The sequence below is a fragment of the Cinclus cinclus genome, chromosome 3, assembly GCF_963662255.1.
Source record: "Cinclus cinclus chromosome 3, bCinCin1.1, whole genome shotgun sequence".
Classification (NCBI taxonomy): Eukaryota; Metazoa; Chordata; class Aves; order Passeriformes; family Cinclidae; genus Cinclus; species Cinclus cinclus.
In genome coordinates, this window is record NC_085048.1 from 60,002,797 (window position 1) to 60,026,754 (window position 23,958).

Consider the following 23,958-nt stretch of genomic DNA (forward strand, 5'->3'; position numbering starts at 1 on the left):
TCGGTAGTGGAGGTGTTAGATGATGGTTTCTTCTGGAAGAAAGTGAGAAGACAGGAATGGCTGAGGGACAAATGGGTTCCTAGGACAGCATTACTACAGCTTCCTTGCCAGCTGCTTCTGGAGGTCATGTTGCTTTCAAGTATTTTTCTTCAGGAACATTCTAGTATCTAAGTCCATAAGGTTGGTTATTCTTTAAAACCTAGCCCATCTTCACTTTTGCTTTTCCTAGAGGATTTCTTTAAGGATGTTTATGTTGTACTGTAGAAAAGAGGGCCTTCCTTCAGAAGTGGAAGAAATGCCCTGGACCACAATGCTAAGGTAATGATCTACCAAGAAGAAAGTGTAGCCATAAAATATCATGGCTATGGCAGCTGCTTCAGTTATTTGCTAATGTACACACTTTATCTGTCTTAAACAGCACTGTGAATGCAGCTCTGTAATTACTGTGAGTAGGCTTTTAGCCCTTCATCTTTCTTCCTGGAGAAAAACACTTGATTTTTAAGCTATTTGTCTATATACTTGCTTAGTTGTTTGGATTTTTTTTTTTTAATGTATCTATCAGAGACTGTTATCCAAAGAACTTAAGTTTAGTGTAATGTCTGAGTATGCTTAAGGCTTTGTTTCCATGCAGGTAAATAAGGCAGCTGTAAAACTGGAGAGGTATGTTCATTCCTGTGAGCTATTCACCTGAGTCACCTTGACTTTTCTTGTGTTTCGTGCCATTGCTCTGTGCTGTCTGTCTCTTTTAAAGCCCTTTTCGAGAGCATAACACTTCTCCTTGCAGCTTTGGTTGTCATGAACTTCCCTTGATCTGATCGGGCTTACTTTTGGTACTCACTGCTTCAGCATGGCTTCTGTCTCTAAGTAGATTTCAAGGTGTATTTCTTACAGTTGGAGGTCATTATTTTTGATGGCAGAGTTAACCTAGGTCTTTCTGGGTACTTAAATTAGTTTTACCATCTGAACGTTGTGCTTTTTTGGGCTTTTGTCCTTCAGCAGTAGAACGGATCTATTGCTCCCTCAGAGGCATGCATTAATATGAGGAAAGAGTGTGCCAGAAACAAATTAGTTGGCCAGGAGATCAAATAAAGAATTTTAGCAAGGGCAGGGAAATACCTCAGTGCCTTATCTTAGCTCTGCTGTCTATAGCTTTGGATTCCCTGGAAAATAGGAAATATGTCACTTCTTCTATTTAATTCAATATTCATTTGGTAAAGATAGTGACCTTCCACTTCCAAGCTGAAGACTTTTCTGTTGTGGTGGAATTTTTTCACATTCAACTATTATCAGATCTTTAAATACATACTAGGCTTCTCCTCCCATCCCCCAGGCCCCACCAGTAATGATCTGTTTCTGTAGTGAGTTTGAATCTGCCCTTAGTGGAATCCTCTTAAAACATTCAGTAATGGTTCCCTCTGTTGTCTGTTCCTGACATAGCCCTTTTGTCTTGTTTTTTCTCCTGGGACAGTAGGAGTGAGCAAGTCCCTCGCAGTCTACAAAAGGGAGAATCGGCTGCCTTTTAGGAGTTTATCCTTGAATTTAATCTCAGTGTACTTGTTTGATGTTACCTTGGGGAGCAAGGAGATGCAATGCTTCATTTGAAGGCTGACCGATTTCTTAGTTGTGTGGTGTGGCATTTCTATTTGTGTACATTTGAGAAGACTTGAATACTTAGATATTAGGTGTGCTATATCAAATTATATTGACTAAATATCAGCTTCTTCCAAGGGCTCTTCACCTTTTTTGTGATACCTAAGGAGAGATCAGAGGATTATCAGTTTCAGTTATGGAAAACTAAAGCTGTAGGAAAGTGGCTTTTAATCACCTGCAAAATACTTGATGGTTTAATTAGGGTTTATTCAACCAGAGCTAGGCCACATAAGTGGCTTCTTGTATGAAGATTGTCAGATGCTGAGATCCACAGAACTGTTCAGTGGAGCTGAGATTACCCTTTTAATAACTGGCATGTCTTTAGTTGGTCCTCTGTGATGCTCTAAGACCTTGAGGATGGCAGGCCTGATTCCTGAGCCGTTCTCCATGTTTACTGATTGTTGAGGGCCACTTAGGAGTGTCCACAGTATGTGTGCATGTAGGGAAACATTTCAAGAAAGTTGAAGAGAGTCCTGTAAGTGCTTTTGGAAAGTTGTTACTTATAAATTCCTAAGCCATCTCTTACTGTCTTCTCCAGTGCTTCAGAAAGAAATGGGGACCCTTTGGCTGAAAGGAACAGAGGGGAGAGTAGCATATTCCACCCCTTTTATAGCCTATAGGTGATACACCTAGGGGCAAGAGCTTACCCCACAGCTTTCTTGGACATCTCAGAAGTAAATTTTTCTGATTTGAAGAGTGCTTCTATATAGGTGCATGGAGATAAGACATCTAGGAACACAATTTGAGTAAGACATTTCCCTTTGATGTACAGCATCTGTGTATATCAGCATTTGTCTGCAAGTGTGATGATTACTCTTGACAGTCATTCTTTAGTAGTGTCAATATTATTGCCTTCATCTTTTTTTGCAGCAGATTTTAAGGTTTCTTTATCATTTATTCATGTACCAGATTTCACCTGAACTACTACAGAAAAGAGGAAAAACTCAGTCTTTTGGTGATCATGCCAATTCTGAGCTTTCATTTGCTAGTGATCAGCAAAACATATATTGCAGAAGTATAGGAACATTAATATTATGCAAACTAGTCTTTTCTAGGTGCTCCAAGTTATGTTAGAAGCAAGCATGCTTTTCCATGTGGTTGGGCCCCAGCCCTGCATGCTTTCATTTAGTAAAGAATGAACTCTGACAAACGCCATGTGTTGGTTATTTCTCTTTACATAAACTCGTATCAGGTGAAGATAGGAAGAGAGCGGACTGGTGTAAGCTACCAGCAACTTCTTTGTAATTTGCTGAAAGTAGCACTGGGTAGCAGCTATCCAAGGATGTTGCTGCTGCAGGGAGTACTGTTCTTGCATCAGTTTCAGCCTCAAAAAAAAAAAAAAAATCCCCAAGCTATCACTATGGAATCTGTCCACATAATCTGTCTCTCTATGTCAGTTCCTAGAGACCCACTGACACTTGCTAGTCTTCTGAATGGTGATTTTTCTCCCCAGCTTGGGGACTTGGTCTTAATTTCCAGATCCTGGAAGGAATTGTGAACCTAAATATATAAAGGTGTTATGTGATAGCATAATTTTTGAGTCTTTATGGTTTGATAGTGTCTGTGAAATCTGTCAGATGACTTTATTTGAGGAAAAACTGAAGAAAGAATTCTTATTCCCAAGGAGAATATCAAAGTTGAAAGGAGAGACTATTTAGTGGAGAAAATTGGAATGTGGAGTAGCTGTACCTTTTTTGTGTAAGACATGTAACATTTTTACAGGTAATTAGTTTTTAGTGAGAGTTTTATTAAAATTCCTGTATTGACAAATGTTCTGAGATACATGTAAATGTTGTGGTCTAATAATAATTAACTTATATAAGGCACTTCTTTCATATGCTTCTTCATGATATAAATAATGCACTAGCATCAGTAGGATTTGAGACTTCTTTTTTACAAAACTCAGTTTCTCCCTCTGCTGAACAAGACAAGCCTTCTCAGCTTTTTTTGCTTTCCTTCCTCTTCTCTTTCTTCCTCCTACACTTTGGGTGTGTGGGTTTTGATATGTGTGCAGTTTTTTCTTTCTGCTGGCAAGTCTCTGCACTAAATGTCTAGAGTAGACTACACTTTACTGGTCAATGCTTTTTCAAAGTGTACTGTTAAAATCAAGGAGCTGAGCAGGATGCTAAGCTATTAAGCCAAGATGAACTTGCCAAATGCAGCATTTAGAGACTCTGCACTGCTTCACTGAGGTCTCCAGCCTTAGCAGAAGGGAGTGTGTGAGTGCCTTCACCACAACCTTATGCTGAGAGAGCAGGTCTACAGGGAGATACCAAACTGTTCCCTGGCAGATGTCGGTTTTCTTCCCCATCTTCACTGTGAATGAGTTAAGCTCTGATAGGGAAGCTCTGCAGGTTAGGCTTTTAACTCCCTAACTGCCACACCAGTAGTGATGGCATGGGTGGGCAATTTATTATTTGCTTTTAGTAAAGCCACTAATGTCAGTTGACAAAATAAGTATTTGTAAAAACCTAATTCTTGACTTCTGAGTTCTGGTTTTAAATGTGCTAATCAGCCCGTGTCTTTAGGTAATTAATAGTTCACAAGTACCATTCTTAATAAGGTGTCAGTGTAAAATAGTTATCATGGGTGAAATTGCTTCCTAACACTGTTGCAACAAATAATTTAATTACCCTGAGGAGAAGCACTCTTATCAGTATGTATTGGTGTCACATTGCTGGAAAGCTGATCAGTTCTTCCAAGTGCTTGCTGCGTGCAAGAGTTGTGTAGCTGGAAATGCAAGATTTGGCAGCTGCTTCTAGATCAAACAAGTGAAGTGCTGAATGCAAAGTCAGCCTACCAGAAGGAGATGAAAGACTTCAAGAAGAAAGTACGTGGTTGTTGCTCATTTCTTCAGCATTTCTTCTTTACTTTTGTCTTTATACAATGTAGGCAAGCATTGCCAATGATCCTTGGTCCAGCTGGAATGTTGGGAAGTCTGGGAACTGGGATAATGGAAATACTGTTGACAGCTGGGGAACGAAACCTGAAAGTACAGCTGGACAGAGAAACAGTGCTTCAAATAACTGGGAGGCAGCAGCAGCATTTGGTCATCCACAGGCATATCAAGGACCAGGTATGCTAAAAATGCACTTTTTTAAAAAATAGAGTAGGTGGACAGTAGAGGTAAGAATTATTTTCTCTTTCATAATTATAGACCATGGCTTATTTAAAACACAAAACCAAACCAGTTTCCTAATAGTACATTCCCATGTGGATAAACTGGGTGCTAAAATAATAAGGGCTTTAAAAATCAAATAATTTTTTAAAAAATTGGATCCACAGTAACAGACACCTCAAATTTTTATGTAAATCTAACGAACCAAAGTCTTGTGCATACATGATCTATTCTCAGGCATGTTGTTCAGCTTGCATAACTGGAACTTTTAAACTCCCTTGAATTTGTGCTCTCAGGCCTTTGAAGGAATAGTCTCTTAAATACTTAATTCTAAGAAGTGACTAGCCTTTTAGAAGGCCTCTCTACCTTTTTGTAGTAACAGCTTAAATTAAGGGGAAAGCTCATAACAAGGGAATGATAACTTGGAGTCTGTGGATATGGAACACAACTGAGTTCATCTTAACACACCATCATCTCTTCTTTATTTTTTATTCTATTGTTTTTTCCCTCCTCCTCAGTGGATTTCTAGTTGCTTTTCAGGTTGTATTTGATGGAGGTAGTGGTAATTGAGGAGGAATCTTAAAATAGAAGGCTGAAAGAGATTTTAATATATTTACCTGGTTGGTTATTCCTATGTGAGTGCTGAAAAGCTGCTTCTGCTTTTGAAGAGAAATTATGTAACTTTCTCCTTTCCCTATCCCCTGATCCCTCCTGTACTTAAGCAGCTGCTGATGACGATGACTGGGATGATGACTGGGATGACCCAAAATCAACTTCACCATCTTACCTTGGTTACAAGGAGACTGAAGCATCAGAGGCTGGGGGGATCCAGCGTGGAAATTCTCGTGCAGCTGCTATGAAGTTACCACTTAACAAGTAATGGAAAATGCAAAGGAAATGTATATATATTGAAGAGAATTGGAATTTGTCAAGATGTGTAAATTCAACATCCTTGAAATAAGCAATGTAAATATTACAGTTTTGGGGCAGAAGAGCAGGTGGATTTGTAGTTCAGAATACTCCTTAAGCAAGCAGAGGACACAGATCCCTGAAAGCTTGAAAGTACTTGACAAAGCTGTATAATTTTTGGAGGTGTCATACAGGCAGATGACACTTTCACAATGCCTGAACTTCAAGTCTTTAAAATTTAACTGTCTTTGACAGTTTGCTCTTAATGAAAGTCAAAGGTGGTGGATGACTTGTCCATACAGTAGAAACTGATCAGAGATGCTGACCCAGAGTTCTTGAGCAAATTGAGTTTCTGGTGGGGAAAAGTTCTGTTGTACTGTGAGCATCATACAGGTTGATTCTTGAGCCACAGAAAGTTTGATTTTATAGAGAAAAATCGTAGAGTAGTGTCAAGTTTTGTCAGGATAGCTAGCATTATCTTATGTTGCAGCTTAATATTTGTTTATTCTAAAACTGCTGTTACTCTGAGAGCTAGTATGTGGTAATCTCTAAGTGGATGAAAGGCAGAGTGGAAAAGGATTGTATAACAATGGTTCCTTGGATATCTAACTAAAATCAAGTGTCTCTGCATGATTAGTTAATTTTGTTCATCAGTGGGTTCTTATGTCCAGTGTTGCATGATTGCATCATTATTTACTTGTTGTAAACTCACAAAAATTCTTTATTTAAGAGATTTTTTTTTTGTCTATGGTGTGTGTCCTACTTTACTGCTCATGTTTCTGCAAGCAGGTTAGAAATACTTCAAGGGCTAATTATCTTCCTAATTAGAAGGAAGCACCATTTGCTTTTTATAAGAACATTTCCTTTTTTTTTTTAAGAACATTATAGTGATTGTTTGGCTTTCTTTTAATTGGTGGATAAATGATATAAAATAACTCATGTTTAGAAGCACGTAATAGATCTTCTGTTTATCATTCTTTCAGATGGTTGAATTCTCATAATTTGAAATCTCAGGTGCATGAGCATCTGTGTGTGTGTGTGTGTGGTGTTTCCAGAGAGGGTGGGGCTGCAGAGAAGTGATAGATGTTGCTTTGTGTCCTCCTGTTGTGTTTGGTATGATGGACGGCAGAGCACGAATAACCACTTTGCTCTGCCAAGAGAAGGGACCTGTTAAACACACAGACACGCAAGACACAAAAAACTTGGATGTCAGTAGCCAAAAATTTTCTGCTTTTTCATTGCAAAATGTTGATTGTTACATTAATTCACATAAACTCTTTTCTATACTTGAGAAATACTTAGTGTGTTTTCCTGTAACGGCAGTTAATTCTGCATATGTCAAAGGAAGGAGAATCTGACAATAACTTATCACTTCATTTTCCTGTTAGATTTCCTGGATTTGCAAAACCTGGAATGGAACAGTATCTGTTGGCAAAGCAGCTAGCAAAACCCAAAGAAAAAATTCCCATAATTGTAAGTAGTGGTTATGTATAATTTTTTTTTGTATGGGCGGTATGGGATTTTTGGTTTTCTTTTTTTGGTTGGTTGGTTGGGTTTTATAATCCTGCTTACCTTTTCCTGTTTTTCAACTGAACTTTTATCCTCAAGATTACTATATATATTTGGGTCAGAAGAAATTGATACTGAACATATAATTAGAAATACAACTGTCATAATAAAATCGTAAGTGTAATGATGATTACTATTTTCAGTACTTTTTTCCTCATGCTGTATCTGCATTACTTGTGATGAACATAGGCTCTTTTTGGGATTGGCATGCAGAGCAAATGCATTACACTGTCTATTCATTATCTAGATAGTAACATGGAAGAGCTACATTTGTAGAGGTTTGCAGTATTCATGCAATATGATGGTCAGATCATTTTCTGATCTAAAAACCAAACTCTCCTGTGTATGTGCCGTTCTAGTGAAATGTGGTTGAAATAGCCCTAGAATTCACCACTCCTTTGTTATTTTGGAAAATTTGGAAAACACATAGGATAAAGTCAACTGTGGTAATTTGTCCCTGCTTGCAAGAAACCCCTCTTTTTTCCAGACTCTCCGCCTCGTACTGAAATCAGTGGAAACTCTCAAGTGAAGAAAGAAGATATTTGTCTCCTGTTTTGCAGCTGGTGCAAAATGATGTATTTAAAGATAATATTTGCAATTTCTTACAGATTGGTGATTATGGCCCAATGTGGGTATATCCTACCTCTACATTTGACTGTGTGGTTGCAGATCCCAAAAAAGGTTCTAAAATGTATGGTCTCAAGAGCTACATTGAGTATCAGCTGACCTGCACTGTAAGTGTATCTGAAACAGGATCTTTTGCCTCGCAAATATGTGTCATTTGTACATATTAATAACAGTTTGTATGACTTGGTAGGAGTGTCGTAAGAGTAAGTAGTAGTTGTCATATTTTTTTTATCCCAAGGATTTGCTTTTTTTCCTAGAATTTCAAATTCTTCTGTATTAAGGCTCTAAATCATAAATTTTCTTTACATTCCATGTGCTTACCATTCTGGTCATGCTTGTTTCTTGTGACTAGGCACCAAGGGAACTATTGGTTGGATATTAGGAAGAAGTTTTCCATGGAAAGAACAATGAAGTACTGCAATGGTCTGCCTGGGGAGGTGGTGGAGTCACCATCCCTGGATGTGTTTAAAAAAAGACTGCATGTGGCACTCGGTGCCATGGTTTAGTTGAGGTGTTAGGGCATGGGTTGGACTCGATGGTCTTGAAGGTCTCTTCCAACCTAGTCATTCTGTGATTCTATGATAAGTGTAGATGCCTGTCCAAGTTCAGAGTTGTGTTTCTCTTACAGAACACTAATCGGTCTGTCAACCACAGATATAAGCACTTTGACTGGTTGTATGAGCGGCTCCTGGTTAAATTTGGATTAGCCATTCCAATCCCTTCTCTTCCAGACAAGCAAGTAACAGGTAATTATTCCCAGTTCTGAATTCATGGAATGGGAAATAAGGAAATTGTTTTTTTTATAAGATTCCATTATTTCTTACTGATTGTTTTTCCCATTATTTTTAAAGAAGGTGTCAAAGAAACCCTGACCTTTCTCCACTCAAAACTTATGATGAGTTGTTATGACTGATTGATAACACATCAGTACTAGGAGAATCACTTCAAAACTCGGGTTCAATTACCTAGTCCAGTGGTTTAAAAAGTAGGTAAATAAAAGTAAAACAAATCCCCCTAGATACTATATGAAATAATAATTACTATTGGAGAGAAGAGATAGCTATTTATGTTCAGTATTTGCTGATTGGCTGGGCGAATGTTTTTGCATGGGGTTTTTTTGAGGGAGAGGTGTGCATTGTGTTTGGTTTTGTTTGGGTTGTTCTCTTTTGCATTTGATTGTACATATGTTATGTCATAGGGGCTTTTGACAGAAAGTTCCCTGAGGAAAGGGAGCATCCCCTGACAAACCGGGGGCTTTTTGCTTCCAAGTGAAATGTTGCAGCTGTTTCTCCTCTTGCTTGATTTCATACTTTATTTAGAAAGCATCTTTCATTCATATAGTGTTCTGCTGTGGTTTGATGTCAGTTCAGCTTGACCAAACCGCCTGAAGCTTGTGGAAATCTCGTTCTGACTTTAAGAAAAGTGGGATTGAGTCCTTTAAATGCACATAAATTTAATCATTGCAACAGTATATGACAATGCCTATGCATTTTCAGTAGTCTCTGGCTCCCTTTCTACAAGACTGTGCTAGAGTGCATGTGAAGAAAAGAATCAACACCTGTATAGGAGGAAACTTCATTACTTTAGCCCATTTTCACTTGTATGTTTTTGGTCAGATTATAGCACATTTAGGATAAAGAGCCAAAACCAAACATACAAGCATTGGCATGTCGCCAACCATGTGGCTGTGGGCATCACTCAAAATGCAGCAGCTCTGCTGTGTTCGAAGAAAGCTAAGCATTGATGAAGTTGCTGGGATAAATGCCGAGGAAACTGAAAAGTGAGGAAGTGACTCCTTCCCCTTAGCCTTGTGTTTAGAATTGACCAGCATTTTTATTTAAACATGTGCATCTCTACTAAAAGGAAACCAGAAGATACGATGGGGTCTCTAGATTTCATTGTAACTATTTCTTAAAAGACCCAAGAGTCTGGTATCACATCTTGGCAAAATTTCTGTGAATTTCTGTCTTCTGGCATCTGTGGGAGAGAATACTTTGCCCCATGCAAAAAAAAAAAAAAAAAAACAAAAAAAAAAAAAAAACAAAAAAAAAAACCACTGTGTCTCTCGTTTTGAAACATGATGAAACTGTAACAGGGGTGCTTATCTTTCACTGTGTCTAGGAGGCTTCTTTCTGAAGACTGTCTATAAAAGCATTTCTGTCAGTGGGTCTTGACAAAATAAGACTCTAGACTGACACTGTTAAGATCCTGGTTTTGATAATACACTAGCAATGATATGCTCAGTCACCAGCATGTAACATCCAACTGCTACTGTTCTGCACTGTCTGCACTCCTTGCATAAATGCTATGGAGATTTCTGTATAGATTAAAAATGAAACAAAGGATTACTAAATTGTATAGAATGTCTCTTCCTAGTGGTGTTTTGTTGCATTTTTTTTTGTTGTTGTTTTTTGGGTTGTTTTTTTTTTTTTTTTGCTGATTTGCAGGCAAAATACCCATAGACAAAGTCCATTTTCCATTAGTTCTGTTATTTACCTGCTAGTCTTGCTAGTTTCTGTATTTGCAAAAAAACGAAAAACCCAAACCTCAAAAAACTCAACTTTGTAGATCTGCTGCCATAGTAACTATGCAGTAGAATTATATTGAAACAGTACATGTGTTCAAGGTTTGTCATCTGTGCTGCTATGGAAATCAGAAGAATTAGGTGCTGGAGGACTCTCTTTCCTTTCAGATCCTGTTCACTGTATGCTTTAAAAGTTTGTTGTTGTGCATTTTTTTAAAATTAGAAAGGATTCTATCAAGAAGACAGTTTCTATTAGAACTAAAAGGTTCTTATGCATACACAGTGATGATGCATTTCTGATTTAAGAAAAAAATGGTTACTTATTTAGTTTGTATTAAAAATATCTTAAGTACAAAAAACATCACTTATAGTCATACATGTATGTGTATATTCTAACCAGTTTATGCATATGATTTATTGGTATTTTTTTTTATTTTTTCCCCAGTTTACCTATATGGAATTATGTTTAAAGGAGGCACTGCTTTTTAAATCTGTGATTTGTATTTGAATAATTTAAAATATTTTTGAGCAGTCCAATTTCAGTGATTTTGGGCATTTTGATTTCAGTGCTTTATTAGCTTGTACGTGGCAACTTGGATTGTAATTCCTTTTTCTTCAATGTTTTTGAATGTCATATTGACCAAGACTTAACTAAACTGTACCAGAAAAATACCTGCATTCCAAGCCTGTGCCTGGCTTTTTTCTTGGGTCATCTGAATACCTAATTTTTCCATCCAAAAGTTTATTAGATTAAAAAAAGAAAATTGAATTGTGAGTGGGTATTAGGTTTTTTTAATATTTCCCGGCTATATTATAAAGGAGAACTCTTGATCAGTAATCAATATACTGTAATTTAAGGTTCTTTTGATTTGTTAGCACAATGGGCCATTTATACACAAGTTGGACTCAGTGATCCTTGTGAGTACGTTCTAACTCTGGATTCTGTGATTCTTGTAAGTTCTGAGTCATTAAATTGTTAATAACTCACCAGATGAATTACAGGTAATTTCAATTTAAAGTAAAAAAAATAAATAAATATGAAGGTGCTAGCCCGTAAATGTAACAATTATTGTTCAATGTCTTAACAGGGCGCTTTGAAGAAGAATTTATCAAAATGCGCATGGAGAGGCTGCAAGCTTGGATGACGAGAATGTGTCGCCATCCTGTCGTCTCAGAAAGCGAAGTTTTCCAGCAATTTCTCAATTTCCGAGATGAGAAGGTTGGAAATGAAATAATGTTCATGCACAGACTGAGATTGAGGAATTGCTGTTCCCCTTCAAACCAAGAGTTCGGCTCTGTAGCCGCCCCACTGTGGGCAGCAGTGACAGGCTGGAAACTGCTGGGATTCCTAGCTCAGCTGATTGGTCAAAACAAGGCATAAAATTGCTCCTGAGAAATGGCTACACACCATTCCCACACAGTTGTGCTCTTCAAAGTAACTTTGTCGCCAGCCTTTCAAGGGACAGTTTGTATCCTCCAGCAGAATAGGAACATACATAAAACTGTTTTGGCCTTTGCCCTGCACTGTCCCTGATAGATTTACTAATCACTGTGATCCTCTGAGTGGTGCTGCTCTTCTAACAAAAGCTACTTCATAGCAGATCTAGATTGTGCCTGATCCTCTGGTATATTTAAAAACAACCCCCTGCACCATCCCCATCCCTCAAAACCACTGTTTTTCACTGAAGTGGGTTTTAATAGCACTGTGTTGGAGCCTTACCTGATATAACCAGCCATTTTTTATTCACACATACACTTTTTAATGTTTTTTTAAAAGACATTTTAATATCTTCAGTAAATGATAAATTAAGTTAGTAACTTATAGGAGATAATGGTTTCTTCATGATTGAGCTCCAGCTCTGTTACTAATGAGGAAATAAACAGAAAAACTCTCTTGGTCTGCTCTGCTCTGCTCAAAAGAGTCCTACTTCTAAATACAGATAGAAGTTACTGAAAAAGTAAAATGTCCAATCTGGTCTTAAAAATTTCCAAGGATCAAGTCTCCTGTGACTAAAGTCACAGCTGACCAGTTTTGAGTCAGAGGTTGAACTACAAACATCTGGAGGTACTTCTAACCAGAATTATTCTGTGATCCTGTAAGCAGAGGCTTAAGAACATAGTAAGTAGTAGTCCTGGTGAAATGTTGGTTGAATGGTTAGTGGGGAGTTGTATAAGTCTGCCAGCTCATCGGCACTTCCTAGTTTCTTATTTATAGATGTATAAACAGAACAGATGTTGCAATACACAGGGAGTTTTCAGCCACTAAGAACTTAGTATGATAATTGCATAATAGTTTCATGATCTTCTTGAGCAGCTTCTGATATGAGACTTACCCTGTGTGCAGAGACAGCTGAATATCATTGCTGTTACACTGTATTTCAATATACAAGTAATACACAGGAAGGGTGTGCTGATCCCAGAATTTAGATACCAAGTGCACAAAGGAGGAGGGGGAGAACTTTGGGAAACTGTAAAAAGCCTTGGCTCTTCTGAAGTTTTCATTTCTTAATGAAAGGTATTAATTCAGGGGTGGTCTGTTGGTTAACAGTTCTCCTAAACCTTTCTTTCATTCACTCCTTAAGCACATGCCCTTAAAGGAGGATGAGTGGTGGTCAAACTTTGTGTGTCTCTTTTCTTTTTTCTTTTTTTTTTTTTTTTTAGGAGTGGAAAACTGGAAAGCGGAAGGCAGAAAAAGACGAAACTGTAGGAGTCATGATCTTTTCTACAATGGAACCGGAAGCTCCTGACCTGGACATGGTAGAAATGTAAGGTGATTTCTTTTTGTATGGGCATTATGCATCTGGGTATACAACAGATGCTGAAATAATCACATATATTCATTAATTTGAAGAGGTATTCATCAAGGCAGAGCTGAAAAATTGTTTAAATAATAAGATTTTCATATCAACCCCTCCAATATTTTGTGGAACACTGTGATGTCTTTTTGACCTCAGTGGGTGAATATTAATCGGAAAACAATTTATGTAAAACTAGTTGATAAGATGGAGTACTGTCAGATTCTATGGAGTTATGTTTTATATTGCTGTGGAAGTATGTTTTGATATTTAATCTTTCAACTGTTCCAAAACATGCTAAACTTACCAAGTACCTTAGGATAATTGGAGATGGACCAATAAGCTGAACAATGTTTCTGTAAAATTGTTGTATGTAATATACACACAGTATGAATTGAATATCTGTAATCCGTGGAAAGCTGTTAAAGATGAAAAGTGACTTAAATGATCAAATTTCATTCTGGAAGGGCAAATGGATGTATTTCTTTTACACGTGTGTATATTACATATATATGCACTTTTAAATGTATATTATGTAGGTGATAAACCTTTGGGTTTCACAGATTTAAAGACTGGATTTACTATGCAGCCTTTATTTCAGTCCTTTAGGCTTAATATTTTTTCTTAGGAGATGTAGTATGTATGACATGCTTTCCTTGCTGTTGTGGAACACAGAAACCTGGATAATGTTTTGTGTATGTGTGGATAAACTGGATAGAAGTGTTTTTAGTAGCAAAGCAGTAGTGTATCTACACCCAATACAGGATTTATGCAAGTGATGCAGTGCATATTGAGTGGATATAATAGCTGTGTGGTAGCACTTCTGTACCAGCAGAAAAACATGCACATTTTTAGGTGACTTACACTTCAGCCGTAGGGGTTTCAACCTTGACTACTTTGCTTAAGTGATGTGGTTTCTGTATATCCCAGTGGTGTAAAAGCTGAAGGGGTGAATGAGGGAGGATTTTGTCCCCAGGTTGCAGGAGAGGGGATGTACTGAGTACACATGCCTGGCAGAGAGTGCCCAGCACGTGGTCTGCTAAACAGTTTATGCCCAAGCAGGGAGGGCACACCAGACCAAGGAGAATGCTCACCAGGGGTATGGGTTCCAGGACTGGGGCTGGCAGCCTGGAGTAGTGCTGGGGACTGGCTGTAGCCATCTCAGATATCCACATGTTCTAGTGCATTAAATGTGGGTGTGAGACTTGAAAAGCATTACTCCACTTACAAAGGGGACAAACCATCTTGTTCAATAACTCTTAGGTTCTTCAGTGTGAAGATGTTCTTTACTGAACAATTTTGCTAGTATTTTGATAGTCCTGCACAGATTCATGAGCATTTTTGGTGGTCTTGATACTATGAAGTATGAAGTTCAGAAAATTAAAGGATGTTTTGCTCCTGAGGTAAGGGGAGTAAAGCAAGAGCCTCTTAGAAAGTCCAGGTGCTGGTTTTGTGCAAATAACTACGTGTGTGTGGTTTCCAGCTGAGGGAGGAAGTGCTGGTGGGGAAGTGGGAACATCTAGGTTGTTGGGCCGCAGCTGGAGCTGCTGTCCTGGCTCTGGGACACTGTGTCCCCTTGCTGTCAAATCTGTCTTGTACAGGCTTTGGCTGAGAACATTTGTAAGATCTGATGCAGTTTAAATAAATCTCATTGGAAATGATAAAATATGTTTAGTTTTCTTTTGTGGAGTTCACAAATCACTGCTATGTATGCAGTGCTGTGTTAATGGAAAACTCTGATAGCTGCATGAAAACAAGCTTAAAGAGGAGAATAAAGGCACATACTATTTCAGAATTCTTTTTTGTTGCTCCCTATAATGTAACTCAGCACAATGATATTGACAATATAATATGAAAGTATGCATATATATTTTCCTAGGAGAGTTGTTATATTAATTTTTATTCACTTTGTTAGACTTCTATCAAAATATCTGCTGACACAGTTATTTTCTTTTTATTTTTTCAATGTTGTATGAATTTCACTGCTTCTATTACACTGTAATAAGAGTGCTAGTCCAGTGCCACATGTCTACAAGTCTAACAGAGGAGGAAAAATGGAACAAATAATGCCTTTATCTAAAGAGGGGAATTCTGAATTCAGTGAAATGGCAGAAATTTCATGGAATTGATTTTTTATCTCTCATATTTTTTAAGACCTGGTTGACATTACTAAACATTTCAGTATTGTAATTAAAGTTAACATTATGCATCTATTAAACTGCCTTTTGTTTTTGCTTTCTCAAAATGCAACAGAGAACAGAAATGTGATGCAGTGGGTAGGTTCACCAAAGCAATGGATGATGGAGTTAAAGAGCTGCTGACAGTGGGACATGAGCACTGGAAGAGGTGTACAGGACGTAAGTGTCCTTCTGAACTCAGCAGTCGTTGCTGTGGTGCTTTTCTCCTTCTTCTTTTTTTTAAATGTGTATAATTCAAGGCACATCTTTAAAAAAACTCCTAAATTATCATGGGAATTACACAGCATTCTGGCTGTTTTCAGTCTAAGAGTATAAAGTGTGCAAGTTCTTTGTTATTATGTTTGATGTGGACCTTTTTTCGGGGTTGTTTGTTTTATTTCTTTATCTCAGAAATATCTGTTCCCTGCCCATAGGTTTCAAAATACTTAAATAATTTTGGTAATGCAGCTAAAGCCCCTTGTTGGACCTGTTCTTATATATTGGTCATTTATTTACATTTTAGTGGCATGGGCAAAATAGACTTGTTTATTTGATGAAATAATATTTTCAAATAATTGCATCTTATTAACCCCTTATTTAGGATCCTTGCATGCTAGGAGGAGTGATTTAAAGATGAAATGAGTTTAAGAGAAAAAGAAAAGAAAAACCAACTTGATTCTAACTTAATCTTTAGCCCAATTCTTTTTTTTCCTATCTTGTCTCTTCCTTCCCACAGATATTTAGGGTTGCAGAACTTCACACCAAGTCCCTATGACTCTGCCTGGGCTCTAATTTCCTAGTCCACAGCAGTGTTCAGTGTTTGTGGCCACCACAAGGCAGCTATTGAAAGGAAGCAGGTACTACAGCTGAGGATCATAAGAAACACTTCAGGGCAGGCTGTAGTGTCTGGCAACCAAAGACCTATCACATAAATCTCCTTGAATCTCCCTAAATGTTTTTACTCTCCTTTTAACGCCCTCAAAAAAACCCAAAACATTGTCCCCAGAACTTGAAGTATATCTCCTGAGTTATGTTTTTGCCTCTTGCTCATCTAACACTACAGTTGAGTATTTGGGGCTGACCAGAGAGAATGGGAAATGTAAAAGCTCCATCTCTTGTCATTACATTAGACTTTAGTATCTATAGGATATTAACTTTAAGTTATTTCCATTTCCCAACTTTGAATAAATCGAGTTTCCTTCTACACACCACTGACACTCCTGCTGGTCAAAAATAGTCTAATGCATGACAGAGCTCTAACGTGATACAGAACTTGCTTCACTAGCAAATTATACTGAGGGGAAACTGGAGAACAGGGGAAGGAATAAGGTTCCTCAGAGGAGACTAGAAAAACAGCATTGCTTTCCAGTTACAGAAGCAATGATCAAATCAAGGGCTGGCTGTGACTTGTGCTTACAGTAGAAATTCAGTATGTTTTTAACTGCTAAAGTCTTCCTGAACTTACAACACTAGTGCTTTAGATAGTGAATGACTCTTCTAATACTTACAACTACTAATCAGTTAGCTCAGATGAAGCAATACAGTAGTGATTGTGTCAAAAATTTTGTTTAATTTTCCAGATATTCATACTGAATACAAAAGAGAGACTCACAGACTGGAACATGCAAAATTTTAGTAGTCTCTTAGGTTTTAAGTTCCTTGTCAGCTGTAGACTTGACTCTTAATCGGAAGTATTTTTGGCGCTTCCTGAGCAATAGTTACATGCCTTGCATTCACTGAGATTTAAAATAACTGACAGTGGAAACTTCTTAAATACATGTAAAAGGAAAACAAAGGTTCTTCACTATAGTTTCCACTGGAGATTCAGTATCAATGTAGTGGCTGATAACAAAACTCCAGTACTCTAAATTGTACTCCTTGTGTAAGACATATCAGTTATCATAAATAGCCTGACTTCTGGAGAAGAGCTTGATCAAAGATAATCAATAAAATTCGGCAGTTGGGGTGGTGGGTTGATTTGGGGGCTTTGTGGTGTTTTTTTATACCACACAAAGGGGTTCTTCTGTAAAAATCAGATTCTGTGGGATGCTAGGGAAGCTAAAAACCTTCTATTTGCCGGGGCAGTTTACCCTCTGAATACAAATATTTGATAACAAAACCCATATCTACTTGTTTTTTTTTGACTAGCATTGGCAGCATATAAAAAATTGCTTTTGCTTTTCCGATTGCATTTTAGGCCTCTGAAGTGGTGTTGTTCAAAGTGTTAATAATGAATGTGCTCATAAATCATAGCTGATTGATTTAATTGTGATGGAGCAATTTATGCATGCATATTCAATAAATAGATTATAAAACCAATTTTATTATTCAGATACTTGCATAATTTTTATACCTAGATAATCTTGTTTTTTAGTGCCTTTAAATTAAAATTCATGATTTGAAGACAGTTTAGATATTATGGATCTATATAATAATCTCCTCTCTTAAAATATTGAGACCTATTTTCCATATCACACTGCAGCACTTTCCCCTCTTCTTTCCCCCACGAGGGGGAGGGAAAAAACCTCACTGTATGCATAGGAGGACTGAGCTAGAAATGCAATGAGATTTCATTTTTTTTTAATAGCATTCACACACCATTTCCCCAAGTGTTTGTACCTTTTAAGAATCCAGATTGCAATTGCTCTATCTAGTTTTAGAACACGTGTAGCAGGGGAGGGGGTGAAGAATATTATTATAAACGTGTCACTAGAGAAAATGTAAAACCTTGGTTTTTTTGACATCTACTTCATCAAGTTTTGGAAATGCTGCAGATTTAGTCTCACTTACCCTTGTTGGTTTTTTGCTTTTGTTTCCCCTCTTTTCCTCATCCTTTTCCCACTTTCAGCACTACCCAAGGAATACCAGAAGATTGGAAAAGCATTGCAGAGCCTGGCACTTGTCTTCAGCACTAGTGGCTACCAAGGTACTTCTATAGCTTCATTTGTATTTTGCTTAAAAAGAGGTATTTTAATTACATCATGCTACATTTTTCTTTTTCTGAAGATCTTAGTGCTTTCCTCTTTGAGATTTAAATGTCAAACATGGTTCTGGAAAAAAAAGTGAAACATTTCTTCTGTGTATGTTTTGGGGTTTTAATGTTCTAGTCTGCAATCTTGTCTTCTCTCACTGTATAATCTTGTGGTGCGTTAGTGGTGGTGGAAGAGTTTAGTTTGATCTCTTAATATATAATCTGGCCAGTGACCTGACTGACCAAACATGCTGTAGCATTTCTGTGATATCAAAGGGAAAGGAGAAAAAAATGCAGCCTTGAAAAATAGCTGTCACAGGACAATTGTGTGACTCTATGATACAACAAATCCACATGATGATGGAAAACCTACAACGTTTTGTAACCCATTATGTGGGTTGAAGGGCTGGCTATGGTAGCCTTTTCTTGTCCTTCACCTTTGCTTCTCCTTCAAGAGCCTTGAAAAAGAGCCTGTCGTGTTAGGTATGAAAGTTGTGGGAGGGAAAAGGAGGGTGTCAATTGCTCAAGGTTTTCCTAAAATGTAGTCTTTAGACCAAATTTTAAATTCTTCTTTGATTTGTTAAGTTCTATTGATGTTTTCCAGACAACTGGTAAATATTTCCTCATATACAGAGAGTGCCTGTTGAGTCAGTTTTCCTTTGGATTCTCCTTTCAAAGGAGTTTGAGGTTTTGTTTTTTCTTTCTAGACTTGATAGCAAAATTACTGTGTTCTAAGACCTTAAATATTGTAGCATAGACGCTTCCTGAAATGTTTCCATCTTAGAAATTTCAGTTGACCAGTACTGACTCTGACTACTTATCTGTCTCTTGCTTTATAATCTTAAACCATTTAGTCCCATAAATGATGTACTAAAATACAGTCTTCTGAAATGCGATCTTCTCTGTCCTGTACTTCAACAGGATGACTGCTTAGGATTGAGCATAGCATATTGCCTAAAAAGTCACTTTTGGATGTCAGAATGAAATAGGGGATTTGCATGGTTATGCATTTTTAGCATGGGTTAGAAAACTGTAAATCCTGCCTGGATAAAATCTGTAGCAAGAAGTCTTGAGAAAGGACTGAAAATTGCTTGGGCTCTAGCACTTTCTTTTGCCAAGGTAAAGGGAAAACAGTATGTCAAAAAGCTAGGATACAAAATTTTATATCAGCCTTAGAAAGGAAAGCTTCGAGTTGATTTCCAGCATATTTGAATGGTATGAAAAAATAGATCCCATAGTTAGTTTGGGAACAAGGTAAGCATGTCTTTGCTCTTTGCCTAGTCCTAGTTGGTTGTACCTGTATCTTGTTGAGAAAAGTGCCCTTCCTACAGATGCCTTTGCCTTGATTCCACATTTTGCTGTTTTCAATAACTTGTACCTTGTATTATTTCCAACGTAATAATATATGAGAATATTTGCTTTTTAATTTGAGTTCCCAGGAAGACAGAGCAAGTAGGATGCAGATATGGCTTTAAATGGCTTCTCACTGCTTTTCTCACTATGTCCTGCCTGCTACTCATGTATGGACTTTTTTGATCCTTCTATCAGGTTCAGGTCTATGGATTAAGCAGATTCTGTGCAAGAGATGTAAGCACTTGGATTTAAACTGATGGGACATGGCTTTCCAGATCTCGGTATTTAAAAGAAGACACATTGCTTCCAATGTTGTAGTAGCTAGGCTGAGTATGATGTATGATTTTTCTGGACAATCAGTAAAGAGGAATGGCTCATTCAGCCATGCTTAAGGACACTCAGTTCAGTTTCTGTTGGGAGCTGAATCTCTTCATCCTTGTCTTTTTATTTTGGTTGGGTCGGTTTTTTGGATTTTTTGTAATACTGAAAGTTCTGAAAATTTAAGCTTATAGGCCACTAAAGATTGCAATGACTGATTTGATGACAGAAACATTTCTAGGTACTGGTAGGTGACTTCTGACATACTGCATTTACTGTTAGTTGGTTCATTTGCATAGTTAGGATGGGATGTATCTACTGTCCATACCACTTTCATTAGTGATGCCTGCTTGCTCTGCAAATCCTTATGTGTGGTGATGTCTACTGCCTTATCTTCTAATTTCTAGCTTAAAATATTTAAGATTGCACCAGGCAAGATACACTTGTCAATCTGACTCACTCCAGCTCTTGTTCTCATGCTACAGAATGAGCCTGATCTATTTATTGCCAGCCCCAGTGTGTGCTTTGGGGATCTTTCCCCAGTATTTGCAGAGGCAAGGTTACCTTTAAAACTATTAAGGACACACTGAAAGGTTCTGATTTAACTTGGCAATGGGCTTATGTACTGCCCAGTTGGTTCCAAGTATGCACACTTGGCAAGCATGATCTGGTCCAAAAATGTGTGTTGGACAGTACCAGAATATACCTGGAAGTGTCCTGCAGCCTGGCAATGTGTTGCCTATGTTATTGTACCATAGGATACTCTAAGGTTAACACAGCCTTAAATAGCATGGCTTCTCTTTTGTGGCACCAAACCTGGAGGAGTCTTTCTCCTATATTAAGAAGTGTGAATGACTGGTATGCCATTCAACCATAGTAAGATCTCCTAATCCTACATCACCCCTCGGGAATTCTGTTAGGCAGTTTCACTATTCTGTCAGCTAGCAACAGGCAAATCCTGCTTTACAAGCTGCTTGTGTGCTGAATGTAGCAATTTGAGGTGTACTTACCAAGCAAAACGTTGCTCTGAAAAACTACTACATCAAACTTTGTGATTTCCCCTACTGAATTATATTAAAATGTACTTTGAAAGAAAAGAAAACAAAAATACTTATATACCAAAAAGAAGTCATCTCTCCCAATCAAGACTTGGAGTATTACTTCCCCCAATATGTCTGGTGTATTCCTTCTGAAATAATTATCACCAGCATTTACCAAGCAGCTGATCTGCTTAAGCATCTCCAATAGGCTCCTCATAGTTTTACGTCTTTCTTCATCTCCTTGTGACGGTATGCAGCCTGTAAATCAGTGAAAATATCTGTTTCTCCTCGTGGTGGGGTTGAAATATCTGTGGAATATTACTGGCCATTTTAACTATTCTTTTTATAGTTTCATTAAATGCTTTTAGGCCCCCTCTGTTTCTTCTGGGAATATATGTACTGAACACTAACATAATTTTTATTATATACATTTGGGACTTTCTGCTATTCTGTTAATTAAAGAACCTCTGACATGCTGACGTATCCTTGCACTGGAACCCAACTCAGCTTTCACAGACTGAGTCAAGAAGGCAATTCCCAGCTTTGCATTGGTTCAGAAGCTGTGAATGCTGAGAATAAAAGATGATTGGTGTTGGGAGAGTTTGTCTAGATCCCTTGAAGCTCTGATACTTGAAGGTTCCTTGAGTGAGCTCGGCACAAAAAGGGAGGATTTTGCTGTTCAACTAAAATATACATAGTCTTCCTCTCTCTCTCTTTTTTTTTTTTTTTTTTTTTTTTTTTGTTCAGATTGGGAAAGTTACCATCTTTTATGGCACTATAAATTGAATAGCAACATCTAGACCAACCTGGCTTCTGACTCTGAAGCCATACCATGTTTTATCCCAAAATCTAAGAGTGAGTTGCCTAAGCAGCAGTTACTTCAAGGTTACCTCTAAGCAGACAAAAGAATTCTGAAATACTGGAAATACCTAAGCCTTAAGCCAGAAATAATAAAATTGATCACGCTCCAATTTTTTTTGTTGTTTTACAAAAAGATGAATGTATCTTATGAATTGTGAACCTCTTGAGTCTCACAATGGGAATTAGTGTTGGTTTTATTTTTATTTTATCCTGACAGGCCCAAATAGGAGAAAAATACTGATTTGTTTAGCAGTGTTTGTTTTACTGAACTTATTAGTTCTTAGGATTGGTCACTTTGTCTCACAGCTTTTTGACTTTATGAAGCCAGTCTAATGGAAAGTAGGAATTGATCAATAGAACTGAGGCAACATTCAGTCATTACCCTGCTTCCTTTAGGACATGCTAAAATGAAGGAATCCTAATAAATATATCTCTATATAATAATATAATATAATAATATATATAATATATAGTGTATTATAATATTATATATAATATTATATTATTATATATAACATCTGTAATAAATCTCTAATGGAGATTAGACCATATGTTGTAGTAAAACAAGATACTTTAATGTTCAGATTAATCATTAATGAAATCTATGTTACTTTTCAATTAAGTCACTGATTAATATCTATAGAACAAAATTTAAAAGTTCATAAAAGACTAACCACTGCCTAATATCAGGACATGTCTGAAAGCATAAGATTTTTTTTTTTTTTTGTAAACTGAAGCTTGATATTGGCAAACTATACCTTCGCCTTTCTACTCTCTACCTCAATTTGCTTTCTGTACTGTTGACTACGGGCTTTGGACAAGCTAACATGGATGGGAAGGTGAAGTGGCATGAAACATACCAGAATGTAAGGCTTGTTTCCATCTTTGTCCCACGTAGCCTGTCTTGTTAGTAATACAGTGTTATGTGGTGTTGTCTATCTTAGGATTTATGGTGATGTCTTTATTGTTAAGCGTAGATTGTAGGGCCCTTTTATCTGTTTTGTATGAGGATGAAAGTTAGAAACTCACTGTCGAAACCAGTGATTTTTGCAGAGCTTGAAAATATTATCTAAGAGTTCCCTAAAGGATGAGAAGTCTTGTTGTCAAGGAAAAAAGATACTTGAGCCTTCTTTTGCTTCTTTGCTCTTTGAATAGTTATGGTCCAGGACTGTCAGAGAGCTCAGGGCTAGTAGCACATCAGCTTTGCCAGTCCATCTTATGTAATCTTCCCCATTCTTTCTTCCTTTCCATCCCGGTAGACTTCCTGTTGCCCCACGTGGAGGAATATCTATGTATTTAAACTGCATAAAATTATTAAATGTGGAAGTAAGTAGTGCTAGTACTGTGGTAGTAGATTAATTTTCTACTAGACCTTCAGTTTTCCTCCTTTAATGTTTTTTTTTTTTTAAATTCTTTACTTCTGCTGGTTATAAAAGGATGGGTAGGCATTTATTATTATTAATAGGCTATTTTATAAATTTGCCTTGAAGCAAGGCAAGTTTCTTGTTGCAATGGACTTACTGTAATTCAAACCCTGATGTTTACTTCTAGGAGAATCTGATCTCAATGGAGCAATAACAGAAGCAGGGAAAACTTATGAAGAAATTGCCAGTCTTGTAGCAGATCAGGTAGGAGTATTGTGAATGCAATGGCATAATGTGTACAAACATATCACCTATTTGGATTACTTCTGACTTTTCTTTTTTCCTCTTTGATTAAAACATAGCTGCTAGTGCTATCGACCAATTAAATGAAATTGCTATTAACACTTTTAAATGCATTTTCATCTTTTCTATACTGTGTCAGCTCAGGGGGAATGTGATGAGAAGGCATTCCTGTTGGTCAGAAAGCCCACATTCTGGTTTCTAAGATACTAAAATGATTGTTTGCTCTTTAAATGTGTTCATTTTCTCATGTCTGTGAACTGTCTTCATTACTGATACAAAATAATGATATGTAATCAAGGACAGAGTTTCTGCCTTCCCTCTGCATTCCCCAAATATCTACAGGATCCAGATTTTGCTGTTGCTCCATCTGGGGAAATAC

The 23,958-nt window shown here is 37.3% G+C and overlaps 1 protein-coding gene across 1 annotated transcript in view; it reads left to right on the top strand.

The window, feature by feature from the left end:
* SNX9 (sorting nexin 9) overlaps window positions 1-23,958 on the top strand; it is a 41,643-nt gene that overhangs the window by 12,615 nt on the left and 5,070 nt on the right. Inside the window, exons 4-13 of the mRNA XM_062488877.1 lie at window positions 4,543-4,726; window positions 5,491-5,644; window positions 7,066-7,150; window positions 7,855-7,980; window positions 8,502-8,619; window positions 11,486-11,616; window positions 13,059-13,162; window positions 15,446-15,549; window positions 18,218-18,295; window positions 23,464-23,540. Coding sequence (XP_062344861.1) covers window positions 4,543-4,726; window positions 5,491-5,644; window positions 7,066-7,150; window positions 7,855-7,980; window positions 8,502-8,619; window positions 11,486-11,616; window positions 13,059-13,162; window positions 15,446-15,549; window positions 18,218-18,295; window positions 23,464-23,540 — 1,161 coding nt within the window. The remainder of the gene's footprint in view (window positions 1-4,542; window positions 4,727-5,490; window positions 5,645-7,065; window positions 7,151-7,854; window positions 7,981-8,501; window positions 8,620-11,485; window positions 11,617-13,058; window positions 13,163-15,445; window positions 15,550-18,217; window positions 18,296-23,463; window positions 23,541-23,958) is intronic.